This window comes from Myzus persicae, unplaced genomic scaffold, assembly GCF_001856785.1.
Source record: "Myzus persicae strain clone G006 unplaced genomic scaffold, MPER_G0061.0, whole genome shotgun sequence".
NCBI lineage: Eukaryota > Metazoa > Arthropoda > Insecta > Hemiptera > Aphididae > Myzus > Myzus persicae.
In genome coordinates this window covers 27531-45924 of record NW_019104092.1, presented here as the reverse complement: position 1 = coordinate 45924, position 18394 = coordinate 27531, and the positions used below count along the sequence as shown (strand labels likewise).

Sequence of the window (18394 nt, the reverse complement as noted above, 5' to 3'; positions counted from 1 at the left end):
ATGAGGACATAGTCCAGCGGTTCCCAAACTTTTTTTATTCAAGCCTCCCTAAAAATTAAAAATAATTTCTCTCACCTCTCGTGAATAATAATAATTATAATAGAACGAGATAGGGTAACAATATTATAATTTAATATTTTATACTTAAATACATTTCGTGTATAAATAAATGTATGTTTTTATGGCTTTAAAAAACTGAACTTACTAAAAGTTATACAATACAAAATAATTAATGCGGACAATGCGCTTGTTTTACGCTTGCTAAAGTATCAAAGTTAGGAAATCATTGTCTACCGCGCAAATGTTATGGTCTAAAAATAGTAATTTAAACGCATAATACAGTGTGTTCACTCCACTATAAAGCCTATGAAGCGCTCGCACTTTCTCTGAGGGAGTATTCTTTAAGGGCATATTATGTACTTTGATTGAAGCCCATTCGTATCGGTATGACTATTAGTAAAATAAATTGCTTTAAAAGAAATGTGCACAATACCGTACAACATTATACTTACCTAGTTATAAAGGTCGATCGGTTGACTTGGCTTTGCCCAAAATCGTTTTTCGTATGCGACGAGCCTTCATTAATTAGCATAATGTACAGTGACTTATTCAATGACGAGGTATACTCGATACCTGCTGCACAGCAATACAAACTTCCCTCCTTCGTTTAATTATTGAAGCTAATTGCTATAATAATTAAGCCGACTCTCAAATCCCGTATCCATAAGAACAAACCTAAGTAATTTTTTACCAAAAAGAGTTTGACCAACTCTGATATAATATTATATGGCACTTGATTTATCAAAACTGAGAATAAATGGAAGGATACGACTGGTGTTAAATTTCTAAGTGGTTTGGTATCTGGCTACATTGACTCACCCGGTTTATAGTCTAGAATAATATTATATATTATATATTAAATATTGAATAATATTATTTTAGATGACCCATTAAGAAGAATTTTGTGTCAAGTCAATGAATGATTAGCCTCATTTATTGTGTTTTCATCAATAAATGTTTATAGTAGTTAGTAGTATAACTTATTACGCTTATTCCAGTATATATATATAATACGTATGTGCCTGCGTATAATAACACCTTTTCCGTAAATAATTTTTGTATTCAATTTCGAAAGCCGAATGGCGTTTACAAAAAAATTAATTTTTCGTAGGTACCCGTAAACCACGTGAAACGTCATCGCAATCATTTGTATGGGGTTGTATGAACGCAGTTGGTTAATAATATTTACATAATATTATTTTGTTTAGGATTATTTTATTTTGCCTCTCACTTTTCGATTTGAGCAAAATACGCCTCTTGCAAAATATACGTGACTTGTTCCAAACGATTTATCCTTCCTTTCTATCGATACATATTTTATATTGTATTTTATGAGTGCGCCGTATGTAAATTATTTTTGAAAAACGTCATTTTCTTATTCATCGTTGGGGATCACAATAATTCATTCCCATCGTCACGAATACTTTCATGAATATTTCGATTTTCAATCAGAAAAGCCGCGGATCCTCTAAATTGCACGTCATCATTTTCTGTAATAATATTGATGTATATTGTAATAATATACCAAAGGCGTAATCACATGAATTTGATCGATTTGCACAGAAAACGTTTGTGATATTAAATCGATCTTGTAAATTACTTACCCAGTGAGATAATAAAAAAACAATTTTTCCAAATGTTTAATAAACTAGATTATAATATAATTGTTTTAAAACAGTAAACACAATGACTCGAAGAATTGCAACTATAAAAGTATAAAATACAGATTTCATTGTTAAGGTGGGTAACTACAAGGATTGACCGAAACACTTTTATCGCTGATTTAAAATACAAAAATACAAAAGAATTCAAGTATTTTTAAAGATTGAGTTTAACAGAAAATATCAAAAAAACATATTATTTTTGAGGTTGATTTTTATCAAATACACTGATCAATCATATTGTGTAGCAATATAATATTCGAAATTCCAGATCAGAAATTAAATATACGTTTTAGCTGTATAGCTATTAAAAAATAAAAATAAACATTGGGTACAGACCCAGGACTTTAATGTACAATGTTTGAAAAAAAAACAATTATCTCACTGATTCAATATACTTACCTATCATCTTGCAATAAGTATTTTATTTTCAACAAAAATGTCTGGTTTACAAGACGTCAGCAAGTATAATAAGAAATTGTACTCGTACATACACCTATACTATATGTCGTGAAAATGATAAAAATATCGAATAAATAATCGGTATTATTGAAAAAATAAAAATGTTTGCTCTTTATTGGATTCCTCTTTGAGTGAATAATGTATAATAAAGTTATATTTTTTTTAAATGTAATTCTGACATAAATTTATCAAAACTATTAAAATAGGTATTTACTATTACCTGTCTTCTTAAAACAATTATACACTTCTATGCGCCCTAAATAGTAGAAACGATAAAATAAATTGTACCTGGTATATTCATTCAATACAACAGATTTGTAATAATCTATATAGAATATATATTTTTATTCTCCTTAATTTGACTTTTAGGGATTGTACAAAATGTCACAATTATTAGTTTTGTGATTATATAACAAACACAGTTTTCTAATAATCTTAATAATAACCCTGAAAGTCGTATAAAACAAGAAATGATTTACTTTCATAGCCCTATAAATATATAACTAAATAATGTTAAATGTACAAAATGTTCTTTGTTGACAATCAGAAAAAAAAACCACTACAATACAAATTGTAATTAGTTTATAAACTCGTAATACATATATTGCGATGTGCAATATTTGAATAAAAATGGTAAAGCAAATTTCACATTTAACAATAAATTATTATTTCTCGTTACCACAGTGTTGAATTCCGATACTATTATTGTGTAAATATGATTATTGTGGAATCTCAATTGTTTAAAACTAGATATTATTCTAGAGTTTTATAAAAACGTAATTTACCTAATAATTAGTGTATTATTTATTTATTTATTTATTTATTTATTAATAAGTTTAACGGGACAAGCCCTTATACATAGGATATAATACATAATAATCAGGAACAACCATACAAAAACAAAATAATTAATAATTAATACAGTTTGAAAGGTGAATTATAACAAAAATTTACATAAATAAAATAATTAAAATTAATTAGATAGTAGGTATAAAGCTTTTGTTTTAAAAGATTCACGAGACATAAAAAAGAAATCGACTTCATTACAAATTGAATTACATAACAATAGAGCTCTAGGAAAAAATGAATCTGAACATATTTTTTTTTTTATAAAAAGGAACATAAAATAAACAAGAGTTTCTAATCGAATAACTATGAGTACAAAAACTAATTTTACTTAATAAATCAGGACAATCAATATAATTATTAAGAAGATCATAAATAAACATGACGTCAGATAACTTACGCCTGACCCCACAAGGCTGAATATAAATAGAATCAGCTACTAATGAAAATGAATCTCTAGAAATAGGTAAGTTTAAACGAAAAGCTATAGACTTAAGGAATTTATATTGAACATTATCAACCAATTTATCAGTACAATTTTGAGCCCAGATTATTGAACCGAATTCAGTATGTGACCTCACAAGAGAACAATAGAGCATCTTTAATGTAAATACATTTTTAAATTCCTTAGTATTACGTAAAATAAAACCTAGCATTTTAAAACATTTATTTATAACCATATTTGTATTAATAGAGAAAGATAAATTATTATTAAAGAGAACACCCAAATCTTTAACCATTTCAACTCTGTTAATATTAATATTATTAATTTGATAGTTAAAATTTATAGGATACATTTTTTTAGTGAAAGAGATAGCATTGCATTTATCAATATTAATTGGTAATTTATTTTGTTCACACCAAAAACTAAATTTATTTAAATTAGCTTGAAGATTAAGTGCATCATCATGGTTTTTAATAGTTGAATAAAATTTGGTGTCATCGGCAAACATTAACACATTGACTGAAGAATCGAGAACAGATGGTAAATCGTTTATAAACAAATTAAATAGTAATGGCCCTAAGTGTGAGCCCTGGGGTACTCCGGAACTTACAAAAATGACCTTAGATAATGAGTTAAACAATTTAACTGACTGACTTCTATCCGTTAGGTAGGATGTCAACCAATTAAGAAAATTACCATGAAGACCAAATCTTTGTAGCTTAATTATTAGTAAATAATGGTTTACTTTATCGAAGGCTTTACTAAAATCTGTGTAAACTGAATCAATTTGTACGCCATTTTCAACGGAATTAATTAAATCGGTGTGGTAAGTCAACAAATTCGTAGACACAGATTTTTTAAGCCGAAATCCATGTTGGTTAGGACAAATGTAATTAGATAGTAAATTAGATAATTTTTTTGTAATTAAAGACTCAAACAGCTTAGGTATTAAAGATAATTTAGAAATTGGTCTATAGTTACAAACCTTACCTTTGTCGCCACTTTTAAAAATCGGAACCACAAATGATTTTTTCCAAACAGTTGGAAAAGACCCTGATGACAAGGATAAGTTAAAAAGATTATGTAAAGGTTCAGTAAGAACATTTTTGAATTCGATTAAAATAACTGGTGGTATTCCGTCAGGACCCGCACAACTAAAAACATTCAGTGAGCTTAAAGCATCAAAAATTTCTTTCTCACTTATATACCAAGAGGATAAATTTAAATTAGAAATAATATTATCAGCGTCATAATTTGTAAAATCATTACTAAGTGGGTCAGACGTATCATATACGCTTGAGAAATATTGCGCAAATAATTGAGCAGATTCTTCATAACTACTGGCCGTAATATTATTATATGACATATTTTCGGGAATGGAAGATTTATAAGATTTTAGCTGTTTAATGTATTTCCAAAATGGTTTTATATCAGATATTATTTTATTTTCTAACTTAAGAATAAAATTTGAGCTACAACGCATTGACATAATTTTACATTCTTTACGTAGTTTGGAAAACTCAAGATAATCAGATTGTAAAGCACTTATTTTGAATTTTTTATGAGCCAATTTTTTTAATTTTACAAGTTTACGTAAATCCGCATTAAACCAAGAGGGACACTGATTGTTAAATATTTTACTTTTAGGAACAAACAATTCAATAAAATGATTTATAATTTCGTAAAATTTATTAACAGCAGAGTATACACTATAATAGTGCTATATTTTCAATATTAAATTTAAATATTTCATAATTTATACGTTTTCTAATTTTACAAAAAATATAAACATTTTTATTAAAATATACAACGCCGAGACTTTGATATTCATTTTTTCCTCTCCAGTTTGTCGAGATTAAATCACATTTCGGAGGTGGCAAAAGTTTTCGTTTAAGAATATAATATCTGAATTCAACAAAGCTCGCATATATTATTATACAACACATTGTTCACTTCGTCTATATTGTTTAACTATAATTTTTTTTTTTTGGCAGTGCTTACGACACAAAATTTGATTGTAATTAATTTTTACTCACGGATGTGGTTGGCTCGGAACGAAAAGGTTCGAAAACTGTATTTTTTATACATATATATTATTAAATGTTGTATTATAATGTTAAAAAGTAGCAACCCAATGTCCAAAAATATATTTATAGGATCATCTTTATCTATAATTATCTCATCTGAGTAATATTATGTTGAAAGTCAATAATCATAAAAAAAAAAATTATGATTTTCGTCGAGACTGAAATATTTCTATTTATCGGAAAATTGTATTTTTAAAAAATAATATAATATATCATAACGATAGATATTAGTGTGAGAACTCGGAACACTTGTGTACTAATTAAAAAAAAAAATATCCTGATAAACGTTGAATACTATTATATCGTAGTATAATAAATAAAGTATATCGATTGTATAGAACCGTTACAAATTAAATATATTAATGTAATAATATCGTTCAATGACCTCTAATATATTACTGTTGTTTTTGGACAAAAATGTATACCGTAAATTATGCGTATCTGTACAATTCTCAGTTCTGTTGAAAAAAACAAACCGAAATGGAACCTTTTCATTTCAATTCCACAACGTACACGGGTAAAATATTATGTTACTGTTGATATAGCTTAATTAAAGTAGACGTGTGCATAGTATACGTTCAAATACGTGAGTACAATATTTGCACAACGTTAACATTTTTAACACGTTGATTAACAGACCGAATTGGCTGTCGTTGGTTAAAAATGTTTTTACCAATATATATATCATATTAAAATTAAATTAAAATTATCATATTTCAATACTTTCATTATCTAATATTATTTTTATACTTAGTTCAAACAGTAAATTACGAAGGCAGACAAGCAGCCGATATTTGGCAGAATCTTTTGCCCACTTATTTGCGTAAGACATTACGTAACGCATGGCTCATACACCTAGGTATTTCAGTAACAACTATATCATTCATAATTTTTGGTTCACAATTCGTTATTTTGACCACCACCGAATGATACTAAAAATTATTGCGAACCATACGTTCAAAGCATTTAACTGTAACGTAACAAATAATAATAATAATAAATATTATACCCATATTATACTGGGCTTCACGGCATACCACTAAGTGCGTATAAAATAAAATATATTATTATATTACAATACAGAGTGAACAAAGAAAAGTGGGAAAACGCGGTGGTCCACTCACAGAGGGAGGTGGTACAATGGGTCAAGTGCTAAAGGGAGGCAAATGATTAAATATGTATGTTTAATAGGCAAATATTATTGTCCTGGGGCTCCAATGAAAGTTACCACGGCGCTGTCCACTCAGGATAATATGCCTATCATAATATAATAATAATAATATAACTCTACAAAATATACTATTTATGTGCAGAATGTTGATAACCCATTTTAATTGTTCTAGGAGTCTTATATTATTAATTAATAATGTGTATCGTAGGTATTAGGTACAGAAAAAATTGTTCGAAAAACATTTGCGTTCTGTCTGTGAGTGGAAATCGTTTTTAAATCATTCGAATAAATGAGAATTTATGTAAATTATAGTTCAAAAAAGTTTTATGATAACGTTATAGCTTATACACAACGAAAATTGCAGGTAAATAAAAATAAGAATTTTCAGTGTCGTTTAACTCATATAGGTATCTAATATTATGATTTACAACGGATAGACAGTCGTGATGAAGGACGATCCCTGCAGGACGCTTAAGTATATAACATAATAACATTGTAATTATTACAAGATTATAATGCCGTGTATGGTATTTTGCATTGGGTTAATTATAATATAATTTCTATGGATCGAGCAATTATTATTACTATTATTATTATTATCACATCATCATCATCATCATCGCCTTCGATGTAGTTGTTGTCCTTATTATTAGGACTGCGTGTCTACAGGGAGGAGGTGGCTTATACAAAACGATGACAATACGTACTACATAATATCACGATCACGAGGACAACATAATATAGTAGGTAGTGTAATATTGTTATAATAACGAGTACAAAAGAATAATAATTGTTGAAAAAATTACATAAAAATTCATAAAATCGTCAATATCAATAGACTTCCTGTGGAGTTCAATTGCCCTGTTCCTCGTGCTTGTGTCAGCTGCCATTATCGGCCTGCCCGGACAACAGTCTGGTCTGGATACTGACTGGCGATATATTCAGCTTGCAACTGGACCGCCGCCGTTCGGTCGCCATCATGGGCACCGTCAGCAAGTCACCCCCTCCGTCCTTGTCCGTCACCATGGCCGGTACGCTGCACATAAATACGGTAATTGTTTTTCTTGCCGTCTGCGTGTTGTATTATCATTATATAAGCACTCGTACGACAAATATTCACCGCCGTCACTGTATTATTATAATATTATAAAATCGGTCGAAACGGTGTCAACCGGGAAAACCGCCTCCCGAATCGGTATTCTTAAAATGTTTTTTTTTTCCATCGAGAATACAGTTACTCGACCTTCAAAAGTATTTCCTACCCCGCGCACGACTATATTTTGATGTTTTATCCCACATTCGAACTACCAGCTATATTACAATACTAGTTGCCCGACCTTCCTCCGGAAGAAATTATTTTTTTATAATTTAATTTAAAATCATAAGACTATTTTTTGGTTACACAAATAATACAATGATTATAAAATAAAAAAAAAATTTAAATAAAAGAAACAGACATCGTTATCGGTGAATATATGAAAATAATTGGTAATTAGTTAATTATTATTATCATAATGAGGGTTCAAAACCGGTTTCCTTCGTCTCCAAAATCAAGTTAGATTCTTATATATATAGATAATTGGCGATAGAGATACACGGTATCTTAGAATATTGTGTCATTGTATTCTTGTTTTTTTTTTTCAACGATCAAAATAATTTAAATAAAAAATAATTTAAATTAATCCTTCTTTATATTGATGGGAAATTTTATCTTTAACATTCAACATTGTTGAGAGTGGTCCATTTTATACTTTCAAAAATCTTAATCAGAAATATAATGAAACATACAAAAGCAAAAGTACATTAATTTCTGTTTACACAATAAATCAACACTACTCAAATAGGTAAGAAATCACATGATTTAATTCCATTATTATTTCATAGTTAAAATATTAGGTAGTTAGTTTACTTAACTTAAGTGGACTCAGTTGAACTTTAGTAGAATAAAAATGATTATTCAACCATCGAAATTCTAAGAGAGTGTATTTAAAGAAATAGCCATCTGCAAATGTAAAGAACAATGTAAATCTTGCTGTTATTACAACTTACAACAGACCGAGTGCAGCGAAAAGAGTTTATGTTGTACATAATATATTATGTTATGTTATTTATGTTGAGTTTATATTTTCGTAGAAAAAATCACATATCAACAATAGAGAAACAAGTGGTTTTTGGAAATTGGATTTTATCTTTTCTCTGTAATGAAAAACACCACGTGAACAACCGCATTAACTGATACAACCATTATTATGGTATAGCATAATATAATGTGACCAAAGACTTATGTGATTAAGCTGACTGACATGATTATATATTGTAAGTTTTATGTTTCATTCTGACTTCTGACAGAGTGTTAGGTTAGACATATTTTAAAATTTACTACTGTTAAAATATTTCTAATAATATTACTGTCGTTATGACGTTTCCGACGGAAATTAACATAGCGAATATTTTCGAATACATTGTGTTTGTAGTCGAAAAGAGAGAAAACCGAACACCATTTTGTATTTCTTCAGAAAAACTAAAATCGATTCAGACGACAACCACACTACGAATAATTTGAACGTGAAAATAATGTATACATAGGACGTTATTGTGTCTTATCTTTCTTGGTTATCCTCAGCTGCAAAACACAATACCCATATAATATTATAATAATTAAAATAATATTATATATATAATATGTTTAATTATCAGCACGGATAGCACTACTGTCTTTTTCTTTTAGTATTTTAATTACGATTTGTTTGTGAAACGCAACGAGAATAATTAAAATATTATCGTTACAAAACACCTCTCAATGTTACCTGTGAAAAATACCAGAACAATCTGTATTGTTTTTTAATTAAATTTATCAAAACTAATATTGGGTGTTTTATAATCTATTCGTAAACTTTTTAAAGTAATGAGATTCTTTTGTTGATTTTTTCAAAGTGTCATCATAAGTTAGAATTAAATCTGTTTTAAATAAAACACTGATAAATTGTGATGATTTTTGAAATGTTTGATTCTCTTCTTCAGATTTCGGCAGAATAAAAAAGTATATATTATATAATATTGATGTGTATTCATTTCGTTGACCAAATGAATATTTACAAGAACTAAGAAACAAGTTACGGAGTATCAAACATTAATTGAATGGCTTTTGTGAGTTGCGAGTATAACTGATTTATTATGAAGTCTTACTTTAATTGCAATCTTAAATAAAAAATGTACTATATTTTACGGGCCTTGCTCTAAAAAAGATATAAGTATAACTTATGATCGGTGCTAATAATTATTGTAAGTAGTTATTATTGTTTGAATTTAATATAGTAGAATTATAATATATTAAAAACTATTATCGGTTGGAAATAATACCTATCTACTGGTAAATAAAATATGTACCTCTGCTACTGTACATCTTCTATTTTCACAATATTAAAAACCATATAACTAGAAATGCCATTACTTAATGTTTTGCTTTTACACAATATACATTTGAAAAAAGTTTAATACGTTGTAAAAAGATAGGATCAATAGACATAATAACAAAACAAAATTACTAAACTTTTCGTGTAACTACTGTTTACGATTGTCTACGAATTTAGCTAGAAACCATTACTTAGGAATAAAACAAAAAATCCAAAGTTATTAAAACAAAATAAAAGTTTTATCGACTAAAACATTATTATAATTATTTATAGTGTCAGCTCTGAAACGGGAGACGATGGAACCAAGTAATAATTAATGAATTTAATATTCATTTCAAAGAAGTAATTAAGTTGTTGATTAGACAACCAAGACGTGTGGTTTAGCTTGTATTATTATATAGAAACTATACAATTTCGGTGATTATGACATGGTGTAACTATTGTTATGAATCGAGAAACGTTGATTTTGGATTCATAAAATACTGTTCATCACATCTGAAAATCTGATTGAAGTGTGTGACGTCTTATATGGCGCATATTGTATAGTTATTCATATTATTATGTATCTTATAACTTTTGGGGTAGAAATCGATACATTGATGAATTGGTCTGAATATAGTTTACCTGCAGAATTCATGTTGAACAATTTTATTTAACGTATATTTTTATAACGATTATTGCTGATGAAAAAGTGATTTAATCGCACTTATATTACTGACCCAAAGATATGCATAGTTTCACATCGCACAACTATGAAATGGAAGGAATGAAAAAATAAATAAGGACTTCAGCTGTACATCGATGAATGATAATATCCGTCCAAGTTATAGAATTGATATTTTGGTTTTTAAAATAATATATAAATAGTATGTGAAAATAATATAATATAGACATAATATCTTCAATCCTACAACGATCATGGAAAAACAAATGGGGCCCGTTGATCATCTGCAGTATCCGATCATGTATTGAAATCTAAGTGATCGTATTGAAACAATGTAGAAATATTATATAATATTATACATTTCAAAAATAAATAACGCTCTTAAAGAAGTCTTGTCGAAATAATTTTCTGGTGATATTATAATGACTGTCAGCCTGTCGTTCTTCATTTGGTAGTATATTAACATTTTCGACAAACAACAAGTGTTTTACAAGTAAAAATCAAAAAAAAAGTCAACGGTGTCCGAAACGGAATAAAGAACCAAAGGGTTGATGCATATTAAGTTAGGTTAGGCAGTATTATAGACTTACAATTTATAAAGTAATAGAATGTAGAAATAATAGAAGAGGCCAGTTTTTTGGTTTATATACTTCTGTAAATGCTAAAAGAACAGTGCATAGACCAACAATATTTTTATTTTATTTATTTATTTATTTATTTTTTATTTTATTCTTCAAGAAGATAATGCGCCCCACTGAACATGTTCGTATTACATTTTACTAAGCCTTAATATTATGAAGCGTCCACAATGACCAGGTACCACTTAAATATTATAATACAAGGGAATTGGGAGGTATCAGTTAACAGGAAAAATTGTCCAGGAAGAATATAGCTTACAACATAACGGGTTAAAATGTTGGTTGTCAATAACGTAATTTGACGGTTGAAGATATTGTATTGATAGTCATATAATGTGATAAAAATAGTGAACGGCGTAAAAAACAATCGACGTTCCTTCTCCAGTATGGTTTCCTGGCATTTGTTGTGACATTTCACATTTGGTACAAATTAAAAATTAATATCGATAATGCAATGAATCGCCAAAAACAGTAACTATTGATGAGGCACAGTTCGATTACCTGTGTAGTAGTACACTTGTAATACTTGTGAATAGAGTTTTATCTTTTTCGCCTCAAGATTCTGCTAATAGTGGTTTAGAATACATTCAAAGTTACCAAATAATTAACTATTGTATAATAGCCTACAGCTATCGATTAAACCGTTTCAAAGTGCGTTCAGAAATTATGTCTCATAATCGTAGTACAATAAAACCATTCTTTGACTATTGAAGAAACACCTGAGAAACATAACGCCTACCCCGTGTATAATTTTTAAAAATGTACGCTTAAAAAAAAAGAGTTATCACCGCAATAATTAAACTAAACAAATAACCACACTAATTAATGTTAATGTAAATTAATCGTGGGATAATGACCTATAGTCACTGAACTATTTATACCTAATAAAAAAAAATACAAAATATATCTTTCTTTATTTTTTTTTTGACAAATACGATCGCTATTAAATTCTCTTGTGTGCTATGTTTCTAATTAATCTAAATCAATCTCTATTAATTTAGCGTTTGAACTTACATCGCTGGTATGGTCGAAGCGTTCATAGCTTTAATCAACTCCTGCTCCCAGTCGTGTTCCTTGCGTTCCATTTCTCGCCTTTCCAGTTCTTTCTCGCGATTATAACATTTAAAATGTTGAAGTTGTCTGCTAACCTCGGTATCCTGTGCGAAAATAAATTATAAATCGATTCCCAAGAAAATTAACACTTTCTTACTTCTATCGTCATGGAAGTTCTCAGTGACCTCTGCTTTGCCAACCGTCTGGGCTTTCGATGCAGCGGGTTGGGTTCGACAATCATCTCTTCCAGTTCAAACGTTGGATCACAATTCAGCCTGTCTTTCTAAATGTATTCCAAATAGTTGTGATTATTTAAATTGTTTTAACTAAACACGAATATAGCAAAAACTATGATTTATTTTACTTTATGTTTCACAAGTTGTAAATGGGTTAAGAGTTCATTATTTTACCTACATATAAATTAACATAATTTACATATTGTACAACAAAAGAAAAATTTTACTTCATTTCCAGACAATTTTCGTATGAATAAACTCTTGTTCACATATCACATACTAGTTAAAAACATATCTTATTATTTTATATTTTACTGAATTTAATTCAAACCATTATTTTCAAATACCTATTTCATTTTATTTTATTTTACCTCAAGTTATTTTTGTTCACTTATTTTTCATAATAATATTTTATAATTACGTTTTAAAATAAAATGTTTTCTATACGTAATGAAAAAAGCCAGTCTAACTTAAAATCTATGTTGTATACGTAATATAATAACTGCTGTTCATGCTTTATTATTTTTTAAGTGAATTTTAAATTAAACAATTTCGGAAAAGTAATTTTAAAAATAATTGGAAATTCTGATAATTCAGTGAGTGTTTCATAAATTATCTCTGTTATTAATATGATCTATAATTTTTTATGACTTGCAATATAGTTTTAAAATTTTTGTACAGACCCAAAATATAATAACCCGCTTCTTTGGGTAAATAGTCTTAATTATTAATTCATCGATTGTATTTTGTGACGATATGCATTGAATCAGTAATTGTTTGGATGTATTCATTATGTTATGAACAATATATTATTATTGGAATATACTTAAAATGTGAAATGTCTATTGAAACTTAATTTGTTACCCATCGCATGACGTTGTATAATGATAATGCCTGCTTATAATCATTATAATTCAATATTTGATATAAAACGATGATGATTATACGTTGTGAAATTCCTTCACTAATTAATACGACTAAAACCTCAAATACTTAAGATATTCAATTGCTAGCGATTTTCCTATAGAATTTTCTCATATCACCCGTACTCCCCTGCCTACTGCCTGACCTACTTTATTATAACTATCAGTGCATTTTTTAAGGATTTTTCACTGGGTGACAAAAAAATGTTCTAAAAATAAATATCAAATTATAGAACGACAATATAATTAATTCGTGCTAGCCCGTCATAGTTATTAAAAATAAATATTAATGCTAAAAAGGGGAGAGGTAAATAATTGTAAAAGTTAAAAAAAATGAGTCATACATTATTTAAAAAGGGACGTATAATTTCAATTAAGATCAAATATTTATTAATTTTTTTTTACATTGGTGGTCTAAAGATGTTTCTTCTAAAAATTGAGTGCCACCCAGTTTTCAAACATACAATAAGCTCGAGGACAAAATATTTTCACTGGACGACATTTGTGTCGCCTATATTTTACTAGGTAGTTAAAAAAATGCACTGATACCTATCCATTATTGTTGTTGAATATGGTATTATAGACATCACATTCATAATAGTGATAAACATTGTTTTGGGTTAATTTATTCGGATTTCGTTGAGTTAGGTTAGAATTAGATTCTCCAAATTCATTCACTGTTTGAGCGAAAATACATCGTCGTGTTGTGGCGGCGGCGTAGAGAAATTCGAGAGCCAAACATTCGGTATTGTATGTTAATATTATTATGATAAAAGTTTTACTCGCAGTATTATTCCACGCCATTCAATACAATACTAATTAAAACATGTTTTGTTATTTCTGCAAATAGTTTTGAAACAATTTGTTTTCATACGTCCGACAACTACTCCGAGTCCAAAACGCGAATATTACTGTTCGATATTCAAGTATAATAATAATAATACTAATAATAATAATAATAATAATATTGTTATCCCGTGCGGCTTACCGGCGGCGTAAACGGTGGCCTGATTTGTTTTTCTAATATCATTCCGAAATTGTATCGGCTTATACAAGGAATGGATTTCAGTTTCTTGACCGTGGTGATTCTCTCGTCCGGGTTAATGCACAGCAGCTATAACAACGACATTTATTATAAAAGTAAAAACACATGACATCTTTGTATTGGGTATTATGTATTTTCAGCAGCAGTTTAGAGAATAATTACGACCAAGGATCATTTTTTATTTTATTTTTATTTTTGTTACTTTTAACCTTCGCCCACGCATAGCTATGATGGGTACATAATGCACTAAATTATATTATTACAGATGGTTTATTCAAAAATAAATATTCTTTGTGCTATTGAATTATTTTTTAACAACAAGCTGTGGACCAAAGAATGTCTTTGTTATTTTTTTGTTTTGTTTTGTGTATTGTAAATGGTTTTTTTTATTAAAGGTGAAAACTACCTATCTAAGGATTGGATATTTCTGTTACATATTTTAGATTAAATTGATGTACTTATTTATCATTTTATATTTTTACTTTGACAATGTTAGGAAAATGTTTATTTATAGATTTTAAGTTTCTATATTTAAACTAGGTCACACAGTTTGATTATTACAAAATATTTATACTATGTAAATTGTAAATATTTGACAAGCTTTGCTATATTATGGTTTCTGTAATGTACTAGCAAAAATCTTAGTGGCATCTATAAATATAAAATAATAATCACATAGACGAGCTAAAAGACAAACTAAAAGAAAATTAATTTACACTTCGACCAAATACCAGCAACCAAAATCCTTTTAAATATTCCCATAATGACACACAATATTTACGTTTATTCTAATATCGTTTCGGAGATAAACATAATCTTCCCAATCAGTAAACAACGACATATCACAAATCACTCCACATGATATATAAGTATCTATGAACATTAGTGAACCATGAGACCATAATATTTACACTTTGAAACGTCAAACCTTCCACATACTTATCATGATACCCCTACAAAAAGTTTTACGAACCCAAAACTATTCTAAACCACTAATTTCTGAACTTTCTGCTAATAACCTCTCGTAAAAACCTCTGAGATAACTCTAAGGAAAATATCCCTGAGATCTTCTCATTAAAATATTATTATCATTCAACACAATACGGTTTAATATAATAACATTAAAAGAAATTGTAAATACATGTTCCGAAAAAAGACACGATCTCTGCAATAATCCATACTTATTTTCACATGGGTGTAGCCAAATATGTCACACACTATAATGGTATTGTAGTATTCATATATTTTATAATATTATGTGGGAATAGACACAACAGAGACCGGTAATATTATTATATGTAAAAATAAATTTGAATTAATGTAATTCGGTCAGTCAAAATGTAGGTATTATGTTTAATTAATATTTGATGCATTGACTATCTATATTTACATTCCGCACCACTCTTTCAGGATTAATCCGGGCTACAAACATTTTCTATTGTTGATATAATATAATTATATGTTACGGCTGACGTTTTTGTTTTAACTTTTGTTTTAGGAGTATATTGAAATAAACCACATGAATTATATATATTTTTTTTTGTCTTCCAATTTTTATTTCATTTTTAAATTATATACTAAATAATTATTCAACATCATATTATGACTGATGGAATTATATTTATACCACATTGAAGCCGATGTAGACGGTACTTTTTTATACAATATTATATGGGTAACTATAATATTTTTTCTGTTTCAGCAAGTTCCTTTTGTCACTATAGTGCTAAATTAATAAACCTGCAACTATATCCGGCAGCCAAACAGTATTTACTGCAATTAATAATTCATTGAATTGTAATATATAAACATGTATCAATTGTGTATTTTGCAATAATTGTGATTTCAAATTTAATTGATATTTCAGTCGACTAACATTGCTGCATGACTGGTTAATTGCAATAATCAGACAGCAGTAATGATTTTTAACAAACGAATTATTACAAATTGTTTCGATATTTTCACAGAGCTGATAAACTATATTAGTACTACCTTTTAAGTCTAAAATACGTAATAGTATAATAATTGAGCCAAAAAAAATTAAAAATATTATTTCTAAAAACAAACAAAATGTTTTTTAATAGTTTTTTGCTCTTTCAAAATGTATATTCTTCTCTAATACCTGTATAAAATACCGAATTAAAAATAAAACTCAACATCACAAGGCGGGAAAATATATTAAAAGATTTTTGTCGGGATTTTGTTGGGTCATAAATGTGTTGTTTTTCTGAGCTGTGATAGAAACAATGAACAACATTATATACAATATAACAAATGTAGAAATAATATTAAAAAATACCATGTTTTTATATACATGTATAAGTACTTAAGTAGGTATATTTAAAAACGTTAATACTTAAAAGTATAAATAAGATCTTCAACTATAATAATTTATGTAGATATGTATGCAATTAGTACCTACTTAGCTTAAATTGTTTGATATTATCTAAATTAAAACGTATGCACTATTTCGCAAACACATTGAGTATTGTTTAAACAGTAGATACCTACTATTTGTGTTATAGGTAAATAGTTTCAAAAAAAGCTTAAATAATTTTAAATAATTGTTTTATTTACTCAAAAAAAATATTTGTTTTAAAAGAAAAAAAATGTTGTTAGTTATATTGATGAGTTTTTTGCATCTACAGAGTTATTATGGGTGTACGTTCAGACAGTGTCAAGTCATTTGACGCCTATAGGGTCAAACATTTGCAAACATCCCTCTCCTCGTCTTCCAACGGGTGGGTTTATGAGTGGTAAACACTTAAAACCCGAAAAAGCGGTTCTATTTATATAGTGTATGCAATACAAATATAATTTACCTAAGAGAATAATAACCTGTCACAAACATTTTTTTTCTACCAATAAATTGACCAATTAAAATATTTAGTATCATACTTTCTTTTATTTCATAAACGTCCACAAACGTAAGCATATTTATTATCATTAAGACCGAATTTAGTGTTCAATAGTATCTAACCATAGCGTTAGAATTTTGAACCATACATTTCCACAATAGGCCACTGATTGCTGCTATACGTAATAGTGATCATGTCAAATTGAAAAATGTAATATTTTATCAGCTACAGTAATAGTTATTAATTAATGTATCGCACTTTGCAATTGTATCAAGCTGAGACTCCCTAGCTGGGTACGCAATTTAACACACTCTGGTTTCGAATCTTTATTACGTAATATGATGAGTTATTCTATTGGCTATATTATTATTCATGAATTCTGAACAAGTCATTTTTTTAGAAGGTGAAATTTATTTTAGAATTTAAAAACTTCCTATGATTGTAAATATACAGGCACGGATCTATGAATCTCAAATAAGGAGTTGCTACATTTTTTCCTGAAAAACACAGTTGTACTAAATACCTAATAATAGATAACTTAATATTAGTAACGATTTATTTCGATTTTAAATGTACATGAACTTTAAAAGTTAGTAGGATGTATACGAACAATTTATAGGTATGAATAAATTAGTGATATTGTATAACATATCGAAAAGGGGGGGGAGCTGAATCTTCTCCTTGATCCAAACTTTTGAAACAATATAATATCAACGACATTGAATTGGTGATAGTATTAGTGTCGACCCGAGGAATGGGCACTAAACGACTCCCCTCTATAATATAGTAGAATATTATATGTTTAGCAACACATTCCTCGAAGTTTATTGTG

General features: G+C 28.2%; 1 protein-coding gene across 1 annotated transcript in view; it reads right to left on the bottom strand.

Moving 5' to 3' along the window:
* Positions 1 to 5451: 5451 nt before the first annotated feature.
* The window catches only part of LOC111038649 (serine/threonine-protein kinase 32A), a gene marked incomplete at its 5' end in the record, with an annotated part of 33887 nt that continues 20944 nt past the window's right edge, over positions 5452 to 18394 (bottom strand). Inside the window, 4 exons of the mRNA XM_022321838.1 lie at positions 5452 to 7768; positions 12462 to 12604; positions 12658 to 12783; positions 14648 to 14773. Coding sequence (XP_022177530.1) covers positions 7612 to 7768; positions 12462 to 12604; positions 12658 to 12783; positions 14648 to 14773 — 552 coding nt within the window. The remainder of the gene's footprint in view (positions 7769 to 12461; positions 12605 to 12657; positions 12784 to 14647; positions 14774 to 18394) is intronic.